This window comes from Magnolia sinica, chromosome 1, assembly GCF_029962835.1.
Source record: "Magnolia sinica isolate HGM2019 chromosome 1, MsV1, whole genome shotgun sequence".
Taxonomy (NCBI): domain Eukaryota; kingdom Viridiplantae; phylum Streptophyta; class Magnoliopsida; order Magnoliales; family Magnoliaceae; genus Magnolia; species Magnolia sinica.
This window is the reverse complement of record NC_080573.1, coordinates 6,861,958-6,876,238: the sequence shown is the minus strand read 5'-3', so window position 1 is coordinate 6,876,238 and position 14,281 is coordinate 6,861,958. Positions and strand designations below refer to the sequence as shown.

Genomic DNA, 14,281 nt, shown 5'->3' with positions numbered 1-14,281 from the left:
GTTCAGGTGGACCACATAGAGGGGATTAAATTCCTACGGTTGAAAATATCTTAGGGACCACGGAAGTTTTGAATAATATGATATTCGTTTTTCTACTTCATCCATGTGTATACGACCGTATAAACAGGTTGGATGGCAAATAAACAACACGGTGGGCCCTGAGAAGGTTTCAACGGTGTGAGCCCTTATCACCGCTGCCTCCTGTGGTGTGGTCCATTTAGTTTGTATCTGCCTTATTTTTTGAGTAATAATCTAAAATGATAAGAAAAAAATGGATGGACGGTATAGATAAAACTCATACATCACGATGGCGCCTCGATGGCCCTTCCAAGCCTCCCCTGTTCCGAGCTCCAAAACAGGCGGGATAGTACCTAACCCGCGCCCAACAATCCCATCCAAACGCGTTGTATTGCATTGCGTAAGACAAACAGGTTTAGGTAAGAGTTGACTTCCCTGTACTTGAATGCACCACGAGATTCTGGTGTCCTTATATCTTGTACATACACGTGTCACATATCTATAATAATCTGAACCATTCGTTTTGCTGGATCCAACATTTATTTACATATATTCATTTATTTAAATTATCTAGTGGGTGGAGCCTGAGAGCCATTGCCACCGTTGTCTTACACTGTCGATTTCTTTTCCGAACAGTAAGGATGGTCCAAACCATAAGATTTTCGGACCAACCCAATCACTATCTGTCCTACCAAATGAAGGGTTTCGATGTGTAGCCCATACATGTCCTGTCTGTAGAAATGACTTGGAGCCATGGTAACTCACATGTCTCTAGAGGCACTGGATCCAATCCTTGGATTCCATTCCTTCTTTATTCCGAAGGCTACCAACGGCTTCTCCCATTGGGGTTTAGTCCTTTTACCTTCATTTTCTCATTGCAACTTCTCCTCTAATAGACTCTTTTCCTTATTTCACCTCTTTTCTTACTTCATTTTCTCGTTCCAAATTCTCCCAATTGTGGTTTATTTATTTATTTTTTATACCTCTGTTCTTTTTCCATGCTCTTCGCTTCTTCCCCTTTCATTGATTTGTTATACAATTTCTCTTCCTTTCCTCTCCTCTTTTGATAGCTTCTGAAAGCGAAATTACAAACCCTAACACCCACCAACCCAACCCCCGCCAAAAAAAAAAAAAAAAAAAAAAGAAAATCATTAATCCTCTAATTAACCAGTTTGGAACATTAGATGTTGCATTTCTCCAAATTCCTTCAAGTTAAAACACACCACAATTCTCCATCCATGGATCTACTATGGAGTGTCTGAAGGACATCTCCATGCTCTTTTAATTTTTCAAAACACCCCATCCATCCACTATCTTGTTTGTACCATGGAGTATCTGAAGGATCATGCTGTGGAGATCATTCAATGGTTATGGCCTCCTCTAGCTGAGCAGTTGGATTATGTCATAAACGCCGAGGCCCATCTAGAGGCCTTGAGAAGAGCGGCCGAAGAAATAAAATGCAAGCGCAAGGGCATCCAACGTGACGACATTGATGGGCCATTGAAGAAAAGAAGGAAGCTGACCCACCAAGCAGCGCGCTGGATTGATGACTCAATCAAAATTGAGAAGGAAGTTGATTCGATAAATTCCGAGTTCAAGCACAAACCAATGTTCTTGAATGGACTTTGCACCAATTATTTATATCACTATAAATTGGGTAAAAGGGCAGTTCGAATTCTCATCGACGTTAAAGATCTCAAAAAGAAGGCACCTCTTGGTGAGGTGATTTCGAGTCCTTCACGACCGACGGTGGTAGAGAAGCAGGGATCGTTACCTCCTGGGCAGAGAACCTCTGAGCAGACCTTAGAGGAGATATGGCGATGCTTGGGAGACGAAGAGAGTCGAATCATATGCGTATATGGAATGGGCGGAATCGGGAAAACTACTCTCATGAAAGCCATCAACAATAGGTTGGTTGGAACCCAAGACTTCGATATTGTGCTATGGGTAACAGTCTCCAAGGAATTCAATACAGAGAAGATCCAGAAAGAAATTGGTTATCAATTGAATTTGGTTTTTCATGACAGCGAGCAAAAGAGAGACAAGCTCTTTGCTGCGTTGAAGAACATGAAGTATATGCTCATCTTAGATGACCTCTGGTGCTATTTCAACTTGGAGGAAGCTGGGATTCCTCTGCCAAATGGGCAGAATAGATGCAAGATTGTGATAACTACCCGATTTATTCAAGTAGTCAATGCAATGGAGGCCGACAAGCATATCGGAGTCAAGACTCTTACGAGCGAGGAATCGTGGAATTTGTTCTGTGACAAAGCTGGGGATGTGGCTCGTTTGCCTGGAATTAAATCTTTAGCTGAGGAGGTCACCAAAGAGTGTGGTGGTTTACCACTTGCAATCATTACAGTGGGACGAGCTATGCGTCGCAAGGACAAGAAAGAGCTGTGGCTGGATGCAGTAAGATCATTGAGGGGATCCGCACCCGAGATTCCAGGTATGGGGCCGAATGTGTTTCATTCTTTAAAACTTACATATGAACACTTAGAAGACGATAAGCACAAGCGTTGTTTCTTGTATTGTGCTTTATTTCCTGAAGATTATAACATAAGAATACAAGAACTAGTCAGATTTTGGACAATAGAAGGGTATATAGACAATGTGAAAAGCTTAGAAGATGCTTCAAACAAGGGACACACCATAATTGAAAGAATCAAGGAGGCATGCCTTCTCGAGGATGGGCAACCCAAAGACACGTATGTCAAGATGTATGGTTTAATTTGTGACCTGGCTATATCGATAGCATCGTCATCCCAAGAGGAGTCAAAATTTCTGGTGAGAACCTGTGCGAAACTGAAGGTGCCACCCAGGGAGGAGATGTGGGAGGAGATGGAGAGGATTTCATTGATGTCAAATGAAATTGAGGATCTTCCGATTCGGCCCAATTGTCCTAAGCTGGTATCCTTATTTCTTAGAAAAAATACCCAATTGAAGATAATTCCAAGTAGCTTCTTCGAGCTCATGCCAAAACTTCGGATTCTTGATCTAAGCTACACTGCGATTGAATCACTTCCAATGTCCTTGTCTTTGTTAGTGAATTTACGTGCACTGATTCTAAAATATTGTACAAGTTTAGTTGGGCTCCCACCATTCGAACAGCTAAAAGAACTCCAATTTGTAGATCTCTCTTGCTCTGCCATAAGCAATCTGCCTGAGGGCTTTGGAAATTTGGTGAAACTTAAGCAGTTGGATTTATCAAACTTGGATTGTCTCGTAAGTATTCCACGCAATCTGTTGTCTAGACTGTCTTGTCTAGAGGAACTAAGACTGCTTAAAACGTATGTCAGTTGGGGCGTAGCGGCTGATCCACAAGTCATGAGTGAAGCTTCTCTAGGGGAGGTTGCAACCTTGACATGCTTGTCTACTTTTGATATTACAATACCAAACATCGACTGCCTGGAGCATGATATGTTCTATCGACAGTGGCCACGGTTCAAAAATTTCGCTATCCATGTTGGTTGCAATTGGGTCTTTGACCATCTAAGCTGCGATAACTCTGTGCGCATACACCAATGTGACCATTTCCCACATGGGATTAAGGTGATGATAAAACATGCAGAAGGGTTGGGTTTTGCAGCATGCAGTGGTCTAACACGGGTTTCTCAGGTAGCGGGCGATTCGAAGAACTTAAGACAGCTCCAAGTCTACAGATTCAATGGAATGGACTGTATTATAGACTGGAGAGAGGTGGGAGAAGGTGCATTGCAACAGTTGGAGTGGTTGTACCTGGACGGGTTACCGGACTTGGAAACGCTATTCAAGGGGGAAGTTCCACAGGGAAGCCTTCGAAACCTAAGGTCAATAGAAGTTTCATACTGTGAAAAGTTGAGGTGTCTCTTCTCTTCTAGTGTGGCAGAACATCTAGATGGGTTGCAGGAACTTACGGTGCGATCTTGTGATGAGATGGTGGAGATTGTTGAAGGGTACACACTACCAGACAATCTGTTTCCGCAATTACGCAGACTGAGGCTGGAGAGATTATATAAATTAACAAGAATTGTCTCTAGTACAGCGTCGGCTGCTACAAACTTGCAAGAGATGGAGGTGTTCAGATGTCCGTTATTGAAGAAGCTGCCCTTGTGGAATTCCATACAGAAAATCAAAGGAGAGAGTGACTGGTGGGCTGGTTTGGAGTGGGAAGATGAGAACACCAAGTCCCTCTTTCAGCAGAAATTTCATCAATGGACCCTCCCTCGATAAAAATAGAGCCAGAGTTGAATCAAGATGGTATGTTCGAGCTATGTTCTACTAATGAATTTTCATTGAGAAATTTGCGGGCGATTCACATGAGGAGAAGTTGAAGCAGTAATTCTTGCCACACATGCCAATGTGCAACATTTGTGTGAGACTTGGGCCATTCAAGAGGCTGATTGATCCATCATGTTGGTCACACATACATTGAAAGATAGCCCATCAAATCATTTTTTTATTTTATTTTATCATGTATACGCCAACCTCTATGATTTTTCCACCGGATGCCCCACCTAATGAATGACCTGGATCTACAATATGTGCATATTGGCTTGTTTACTGCAAATGGCTTCTTCAGTCTCTCTGGATATTCTTGCTTGCTGTTTATTGAATCCATTTCATGTATCTGTGCAATCACTATAATGAAAAATTTAAATGACATCTTCTTTGAATTCATTTCTTGCAATCCTTTTTTAGTTTGGTAATCATGTCTTCTCAAAGTACAGTTAGGCCCTGTTTGGATACCACATAAGTTACTTTTCTACTTACAGCAGTAGATAAGTAACTTATTTCAGATAAGTTTGGTTTATGATTAGTTATAAGTGACTTTTTTACTTAAAAATACTTAATCACTTCAGTTATTTTTTAAAAAGCTTTTCTACTTTTCATAAGTTGCTGAAGAGAGGCACAGGAGAGACGGAAGAGAGGAGAAGCTGGTAAGTATATTTTTAACCAAATATACTTATCTTCTTAGTAAGTAGAAACTAAGATAAGAAACTTGTGGCATAAGTAACTTATCTTAAGCAACTTACAATCCAAACGCCCCCTTAATGGGCTCTGCTTTGTGTTGAACTACTAAAGTCTCAAGGCCCTCCACATCATCAAGCCCCACCAACTATTATGATTCCAACCGCTCATTTAGTGTGGGCCTCACCATTCATAAATTCAGGATACCACAGAGCCATCCCTGGATTATAGCTTGCCCATCAGATCAATGGATCAGATACCTAGACCATATAAACTGCTCCCCACCCCAAAAAATAAAATCTTAAAAAAAGACCATTTTTTAAATTGCAAATTTTCTGATGTGCAGGACAGAGGACCTCATAATTAATCGCTTTGAGGTATTTTCTTCCATTTCTTAAGGCCTTGTCTGGTAGACTCCTTAAAATTTGAGTTATTCTCGTTTTAATTAACTGTAATCATGTTTTAGAAACCTTGATTTCTAATACATAATGACTTAATATTGACAGTATATATATATATATATATATATATATTAGAGATAAAGATCTCTAAAGCATCATTTGCTGAAATGAGATGAACTCATTTTTCTGCATCTGCCAAACAGGTAATTTCCAGCAGAAGTGCACTTTCATGGCTATTTTAAAATTAGAATCACTAATGACAATGAACCTTTTAGCTTTTGGATTAAGGGACAAATAAAAAGGAGGTTGAGAACCTGCAAGAGCCATTATCGGATTTATGCTATTGGATACAATTCAACGTAATGGCATTGATGGTGGGATAGTAAGCTTATTGGAGATAGTTGTTCGATTTCTGCACTCGTTGAAACCACAACTATCTTCAATGATACTCAAAGACTATGGTTATGCCACTTGCTTCGAATTTGAATAAATTGCGTTATTGTTGTTTTAATTAATTTGGTAGTAATCTCTAATGTTATTCAATGCAGATTGTGTACTCTTAGATTGTTTCTGTAACAATTCTGCTCCATACTCGCTTCCAACAATGGTTTGAGTTTCATTGGAATCGATTAGGAGTGTAATTCAATTGGGATGTTATAATGTCATTGCAGATAGGATTGAATTCGACACTGGTTCACCCGTTTCACTCTTTGGGTTCGTTATTCTGAGATGGTTGGCTGATGTGGACCGTCCATCTGGTGGTTGCTGTTGCGGATTTAACAAGCTCTACTAATCACACTAGAGGATGATCTTGACTGAAGAACCTTGGAGTTTAGTCTGAACCAGTGAAACTTTTTTTTTTTTTTTTTTAAAGATTATATGGTTAATGTAGAGATGAATAATACACATTAAATATGTAATATTTTGTAATATTGTGTAAATCTATCAGGGATCAATTAGAGGTTGTAAGATCTGTTTGCTGGAGAGTTGCAATGGAAGTGGGTGCTGGAGTGATCTGTTCAGAACAGATCGTCGTCGATGGATATTTGATCTGATGTGTCTGAGATAGAAAGCGACAGCCCAGGTAATCTGAAGCACAACCAGATGATCTGAGATGCAGATCTAGTTGCAAATGGATGCAAAAGGTGATTGGACAGTAAAACATCAAAGGCCCTGATCAAGTGCTCTAATACCATGTCAAATTGACAATAGCTACCAGACTTTGAATCTGAAAGGGGAGAGAAAAGCTTGTCCACTGCAGAGCCTGAAGTGGGAAATTTATAGGAGCAAATATATATATATATATATATATATGAACAGATCCTATGGCCCTTAATTGATTCATGATAGATTTACACAATGTGAGTAGCTAGGTAGCGGAAATTTGATTTCGGTTACCCATGCCAAGTACAGCCTATCTTCCAGAAGGGTGTGTGCAGATCCTTAGGCTATACGCATCCAGTTTGCACTACTCCAAGCATTAGCAGAAATCTAATTCTAATTTTTGCCAGACGCTAGGATCATTTTTTTTACTTTTAAATCTTGATGAAATTATAATTTTTACCACTTATCTAGCCAACTGAAGAGTCACAGGTGACCCTCAGCCAATAACAATGTCTTATAATGCTTTGACCTTCAACTTCTCATTATTTATCGAAACACAATTTGCTCACATATAACTACACCCACACCCCTTTCATTTCACACACACGCACACATTCTTTACCGAGGAAGATTCCACAGAGAGAGAGAGAAAGAGAGAGAGAGAGAGGCATCCAAGCCACCCATCTCAAGAGAGAGAGAGAGAGAGAGAGAGAGAGAGAGGCATCCAAGCCACCCATCTCATCCATGCCCTCTGGCACATCTCAACCATTAAGCCTAGCTTATACATTCATATAAGCTATCATAACAGTTCAAGTCGAGCAGAGCAGGGTCATGATTTTAGATCTACGTTCGTTACTCTGAGGAGTGTCATAGCTCCCATTTCTCTTTTCAAATCTCCCAATGTACATAAGGGGCATTCCCGTCCTTCTCATACTCCCCTCGGCTGCTCTTTGAGTGAGCTTTTAGAGGTATGCTTTGTCTTGTTGACTTCTCGAATCGTAGCACATCAAAAACCTAGTGTTACACAATCTTTTATCTTTTATTTTAACAATCATCTCCTCAGCTATGGTTGATGTGTGCAAGCTCTCCATGGCTATAATTGAGTTGAGTTTGATTACGACCTTTTTCTTCCCCTTTCTTTAATAATAACCAATCTTCTCAAATTACTATTGAGGTTGAGCCATTGCGAACACCAAGTAGTGGTGGAGTTGAGCAGTGAGTTTCTAATTAGCTTCGGATCTTATCCACAATTGATTAGATAATAACTCATCTAAAACTCCATAAGTCCCAAAATCTTACAAAGTAGAGATCATATATGAGTAATAGGTAGAGAAGGGTATCTAACCCCTTCCTTCTCTGTCACTATGGTTCTTACTTAAAATTCTTGGTTGCAGGCTAATCTAAGGAATCACTCAAATTGAGAAATCTCAGTACATCTTATTCTATGATGTTTGGCGAGCCATAGATTCTGAAATCAAAGACTATAGTGGCCTCGGTGAGCTTGAGCACGCCCCTTTCAGTCAAGATGGGCTTGGTTTTGTTGAAAATTACACTAATTTATTTTGATTAATTTTTAATTAATATTTCATTTGATTATGGTATTTTGGTACTAGTTCTTGTTGAAAGAGTACTAGCGGAACTGTCATTTAGGCAGATCTTAGCATTATAGCTCGAAGGTTTTGACCCTAGCTACCTATGGCCTAGAGAGTTAGACTGGGCTCGCGCCAGGCCTAGGGAGTTAAAATGATCAAAAGTTTGAAATGGTCTATTCTAAGATTTTTGTTTCTTTAATTTTTTTGGGTGTCATCTAATATTAATTAGTCTATCATATAAATTGCTTGAATGGCATGTATATTAAATGAGAACCATTTATAAATGTCCTCCAACCCTTTAAACTTTTAATGTACCAGTCGAGAGCTCCGTTGATTTGGAGTATATATCCCTTGAGGAAGACGGTGATTAACCTCACGACATCCCTCCCCAAATCACAACGTAACCTGAGGGTTGGGAATTCTCAACCCAAACCCAAACCCATCCCAAGTGGGATCAGTCGTGTTGTTGGGATGTATACATGTTAATATATTCATTATAATATTAGTCTATTATATTTCAATACACATCCTATTTTTTGCATCTATAATTTTATTAATTATATATGTAGTTACAGTTTTAAATACATGGAATGTGTTGTCACGAGACTCGATCAAAAGAACAAAAATTAACAAAAATTAAAAATTATCATATAGATAAACCTAAGCCTAGCATGCACTACACGATGAGCGGGTGAGCACAGATATAATCATTAATATAACCTACTCAAGAGCTCAACAAAAGTTATCCACATGTTTCTATATAAAATAAATAAAAAAAATCTCTCTCTCTCTCTCTCTCTCTCTCTCTCTCTCTCTCTCTCTCTCTATATATATATATATATATATATATATAGAGGAACGCTCAGCTACGCACCGGTTCGCATGTCATCACGTGTGAACCTTCCTATCAACTGTCGGATAAGGTAGACAGTATGGATGAAGGCACTCTTAGCGTGAGCTTCAAAAAGTTTCCTTCACTCGCACGCCTCTTCACTCACTCTCCGAAGGATGCGGTGTAAGCCTTTTCACATAAAATTCTTCCGCTGAAATGCTAGGTGGGTCCCACCAAGATGTTAGTGATAAATCTATGCCGTCCATACATTTTTAAAAATAATTTTATAGTAAGAATCCAAAATCGAGGTAGATCAAATTCTCAAGTGGGCCACACAGTGTTGATTGAACTCTCACCATTATAAACTTCCTGGGGCTACCAAAATTTTATATCAAGCTGATAATTGCTTTTTTTCCATCATCCAGGTCTACATGACCTAATCTACAGGTTGGATGTCAAATAAATATCATGGTGGGCCCTAAAAAAATTTAATGATGAGAATCATTATCATCGCTGCTTCTTGTGGTGTGGTCCACTTGAGATTTGAATCTGGCTCAGTTTTGGGATAATGCCCTAAAATGATAAGGAAAAATGGATGGATGGGGTAGATTTCTCAAAAACATCATGGTGGGCCCTACCTAGATTTCCAACGAACTTTGCAAATTGCGTGCGTCATTAAGGGCGGATTTGATTTCCTGTTAAAGCCTTTCGCAAGAAGTTCCTGTGCAAGGATGCTGGGTGACGCTTTTTGGGAAATATACTCTGTTCATCCGTTTGTTGAGCTCATTTTAGGAAAATCGACCAAAAATGAGGTGGATCCAAAACTAAAGTGGGCCACAGGAGAGGGAAATTGGGGAAAGAAATACCTACCGTTGAAACTTTCCTGGGCTCCACCTTGATGTTTATATGCCATTAAAACCGTTTATAAGGTCATTAACATAGGGATGAAGTGAAAGTACAAAAAAATTATCCTGAAAAAAAACTTTTATGGTCAGAAAAATGTTTCAACGGTTCTCACTAAATCCCTACTGTTTCCTCTTGTGTGGCCTTGTCGTGTCTAGGATCCACCTCATTTTTTGTCACTTGTCCTAAAATTAGTTTGCAAAACGGATGACGTAGTATATTTTCCAAAAACATGGTGGTGGGCCCCACCCAGCATCCTTACCCAGGTACTTCCTACCAAAGGCTTTCGCAGGAAATCCGCATTACGACAGAGGTTGAGTAGCTGACGCGAATTAGATACTGGTAGAGGTTGAGTAGCGAGAGTCACTACTGGAGTGACGTCACCAAGTTCTGTGTGCCCCACATGATGTATGTGTTGTATCCCCACCGTCCATACATTTGGAGAGATCAATTTAGGATATGGCCTAAAGAACGAGGTAGATCCAAGGCTGGGGTGGACCCCACCATAGAAAACAGTGGTGAGAGTGACGCCCACCGTTGAAACCTTCAAAAGGTCCACCATACTTTTTATTTGAGATCCAATCTATTAGCATGTTAACACAGACATGAAAGAAGGGAAAACACAAATATTAGCTTGATCGGGAACTTTTGTGGCCCTCAGAACTTTTTAATGGTGGGCATCACTCTCCCCACTATTTTCTGTGGAGGGGTTCACTAGATCTTTGGATTTGACTCGTTCTTTGGATCATGCACTAATATGATCTCTCCAAATGGATGGGCGGTGTAGATACAAAACATACATCATGGTGTGGCCCACAAAATTTGGTGACGTTCACTTCATCAGGGAGTCTGTTACTCAACCTATCAGCAGCTAATCGGTGCGGGAGGTTTCAATGGTGGGCGTCACTCTCACCATTGTTTTCTATGGTGGGGTCCACTCCAGCCTTGGATCTACCTCTTTCTTTGGACCATATCCTAAAATGATCTCTCCAAATGTATGGACGGTGGGAATATAATACATACATCATGTGGGGCACACAGAACTTGGTGACATCACTTTAGTAGCTACTCTGGGTACTCAACCTCTATTAGTATCCAATCAGCGTTAGCTACTCAACATCTGTTGGGGACGCGGATTTTCTGTAAAAGCCTAGGTGGGGCCCACTGTCATATTTTTGAGAAATCCTATCCGTCCATCCGTTTTTTGAGTTCATTTTAAGATATGAGGCCAAAAATGAACCGTATCTAATTCTCAAGCGAGCCGAAAACATGATAATTGAATGTCCACAATTGAAATATTTGTGGGGTCAAAAAAGTTTTGAATCATGCTATTATTTGTGTTTTCAGCTCATCTCAGTATAAATGACGTTATTAACGGTATGGATGACGGTGGGAATATAATACATACATCATGTGGGGCACACAGAACTTGGTGACGTCACTTCAGTAGCTACTCTGGCTACTCAACCTCTATCAGTATCCAATCCGCGTCAGCTACTCAACATCTGTTGGGGGCGCAGATTTCATGCAAAAGCCTAGGTGGGGCCCACTGTCATATTTTTAAGAAATCCTATTCGTCCATCCATTTTTTGAGTTCATTTTAAGATATGAGGCCAAAAATGAACCGTATCCAATTCTCAAGTGAGTCGAAAACATGATAATTGAATGTCCACAGTTGAAATATTTGTGGGGCCAAAAATTTTTTGAATCATGCTATCATTTGTGTTTTCAGTTCATCCTAGTACAAATGACGTTATTAACGGTATGGATGACATGTAAACATCATTGTCGAACTTAAGAAGGTTTATAACACATCCATCATGTGGGGCACACAGAACTTGGTGACGTCACTTCAGTAACGACCGTGGCTACTCAACCTCTATCAGTATCCAATCCGCGTCGGCTACTCAACCCCAGTCGGGGACGCGGATCTCCTACAAAAGCCTAAGTGGGGCCCACTGTCATATTTTTGAGAAATCCTATCCGTCCATCTATTTTTTGAGTTCATTTTAAGATATGAGGCCCAAAATGAACTGTATCTAATTCTTAAGTGGGCCAAAAACATGATAATTGAATATCCATAGTTGAAATATTCGTGGGGCCAAAAAAGTTTTGAATCATGCTATTATTTGTGTTTTTAGTTCATCCCAGTACAAATGACGTTATTAACGGTATGGATGGCATGTAAACATCATTGTCGAACTTAAGGAGGTTTCAACAGTAGAAATTTCCCTAACTACCTTTTCCTTTAGTGCGGCCCACTTGAGTCTTTTTTCCTTATAATTTTTAGTCTTGTCCCCTAAAATGATCTAAAAAAACGGATGGACGGAGAGGATTTCTCACAAATATGACAGTGGGCCCACTTGGGTTCCAAGCGCAGGAACTTCCTGCAAAAGGCTTTCGCAGGAAATCCGCGTCCCTCGGTTGGTATCCGAAAACGGATTGGCTACTTCCCCTGCCACCAGCCCGGTGGCTGGTGGTTGATGCTCTGTGGACCCCACTATGATGTATGTATTTCATCCATTTTTACGGGTCATTTTATGTATTCATTCAAAAAATGAGAGGGATATAAATCTCAAGTGGACCATACCACAGGAAAACAATTGTAATTGGATATCCACCATTAAAATCCTCCTAAGGCCCACTGTACTTGTTATTTGACATCCAATCGGTTGATTAGGTCATATAGGCCCAGATGAAGGGAAAAAACAAAAATCAGCTTGATAAAAAACTTTTATGGCCCCCAAAAGGTTTTTAATGGCCAACGCTCATTCAACATTATTTCATGTAATGTGGTCTACTTGAGATTGGAATATACCTAAATTTATTCTCATACCATAAAATGATCTGAAAAAATAGATGGACGACATGGATAAAACACATATATCATGGTGGGTCCACAGAGCACCCCAACCACCAGCCATTGACTGGTGGGGGGGAGTAGCCAATCCATTCCATCGGTATTCAATCCACGTCCCCTAACGATGCACGTATTTGCAAAGTTTGTTGGAAATTTAGGTGGGACCCACCATGATGTTTTTGAGAAATCTACCCCGTTCATCCATTTTTCCTTATCATTTCATGGCATTATCCCAAAACTGAGGTAGATCCAAATCTCAAGTGGACTACACCACAGGAAGTAACGGTGATAATGATTCTCACCGTAAAATATTTTTTAGGGCCCACCGTGATATTTATTTGACATCCAACCTGTAGATTAGGTCATGTAGACTTGGATAATGGAAAAAAAAAGTAAATATCAACTTGATCCAAAATTTTGGTAGCCCTGGAAAGTTGTTAATGGTGAGAGTTCAATCAATACCATGTGGCCCACTTGAGAATTTAATCTACCTCAGTTTTGGGTTTATATCATAAAATTATTTTTAAAAATGTAAGGACAATATGAATTTATCATTAACATCATGGAGGGACTCACCTATCATTCTAGTGGAAGAATTTTATGTGAAAAGGCTTCTGCCGCATCTTTCAGAGAGCAGGTGAAGAGGCGTGCAGATAAGAAAACTTGCTTTTTTAAGCTGGCACTAAAGAACGATTTCATCCCCACCATCTACCTTACATGAGTTGATAGTAAAGTTCACACATGCCGACGTGCGAATTAGCTGAGCGTTCCTCTCTCTCTCTCTCTCTCTCTCTCTCTCTCTCTCTATATATATATATATATATATATATATATAAACAACTGATTCGTAGCTCTTCCTCATGGGAACGGAACCATTGGATATTTTCATTTGTAACCGTTCAATCCACTGTTCCCAAAGAAGCCTATTGTTGGATCATGACCCATCTAAAGTTGACCCATCTAAACTCGGACCCATATGATTTGAACGGTGTAAATGGAATTACTTCTCCGTCACGTAAGTAATTTCTAACCACACGCATATATCCTTTACACCCTGACGAAGCATCTAATCTGTCTCTGTCATAATTCATTGCCTGAAGAGCACTGGAATTCAAAGCCGAAGGATGCACGTGCTACAGTTATGCAACCGCGTGGTGACAACGCTATTACCCGGTTGGACGAGTAGGGACTAGATGGGCTCATCTCTTACAACGTTATACATGGTCTAACAAATCCTGCAGCCACGTCTAAGACTGGGCCTCTGAGGGGTCACCGTGATGTATGGGTTTTATCCACACGGTCCATACATTTTTTCATATCATTTTATATTATAATCCCAAAATTGAGATAGATCGAAGGCTCAAATATGTCACACCAATCGAAGCAGTGGCGATAATGATGTCCACCGTTGAAACCTTTTTAGTGTACACCCTAATGTTTATTTTCCATCCAACATGTCAATAAAGTCACATGGATATGGATGAAGAGAAAACGCAAATATCATCTTGATCAATAGCTTCTGTGGCCCCTAAGAAGTCTTCAACGGTAAGTGTTTAATCTTTATTTTGTGGTCCATTTGAACTTTGGATCTGTATAGTTTTCTTACGTTATAATATAAATG

General features: G+C 39.9%; 1 protein-coding gene across 2 annotated transcripts; it reads left to right on the top strand.

The window, feature by feature from the left end:
* The first annotated feature begins 865 nt into the window (after positions 1-865).
* On the top strand, positions 866-6,349 carry LOC131237954 (disease resistance protein At4g27190-like). Of its 2 annotated transcripts, none has more exons than XM_058236083.1 (2): positions 866-2,467; positions 6,041-6,349. In XM_058236083.1, the coding sequence occupies exons 1-2, from the start codon at positions 1,345-1,347 to the stop codon at positions 6,160-6,162; spliced, it is 1,245 nt and encodes a 414-aa protein (XP_058092066.1). In that variant the 5' UTR covers positions 866-1,344; the 3' UTR covers positions 6,163-6,349. The 2 variants fall into 2 exon arrangements, with proteins under 2 accessions (XP_058092066.1, XP_058092057.1); XM_058236074.1 differs by having other exon boundaries at positions 867-4,257.
* The last annotated feature ends 7,932 nt before the right edge of the window (positions 6,350-14,281 follow it).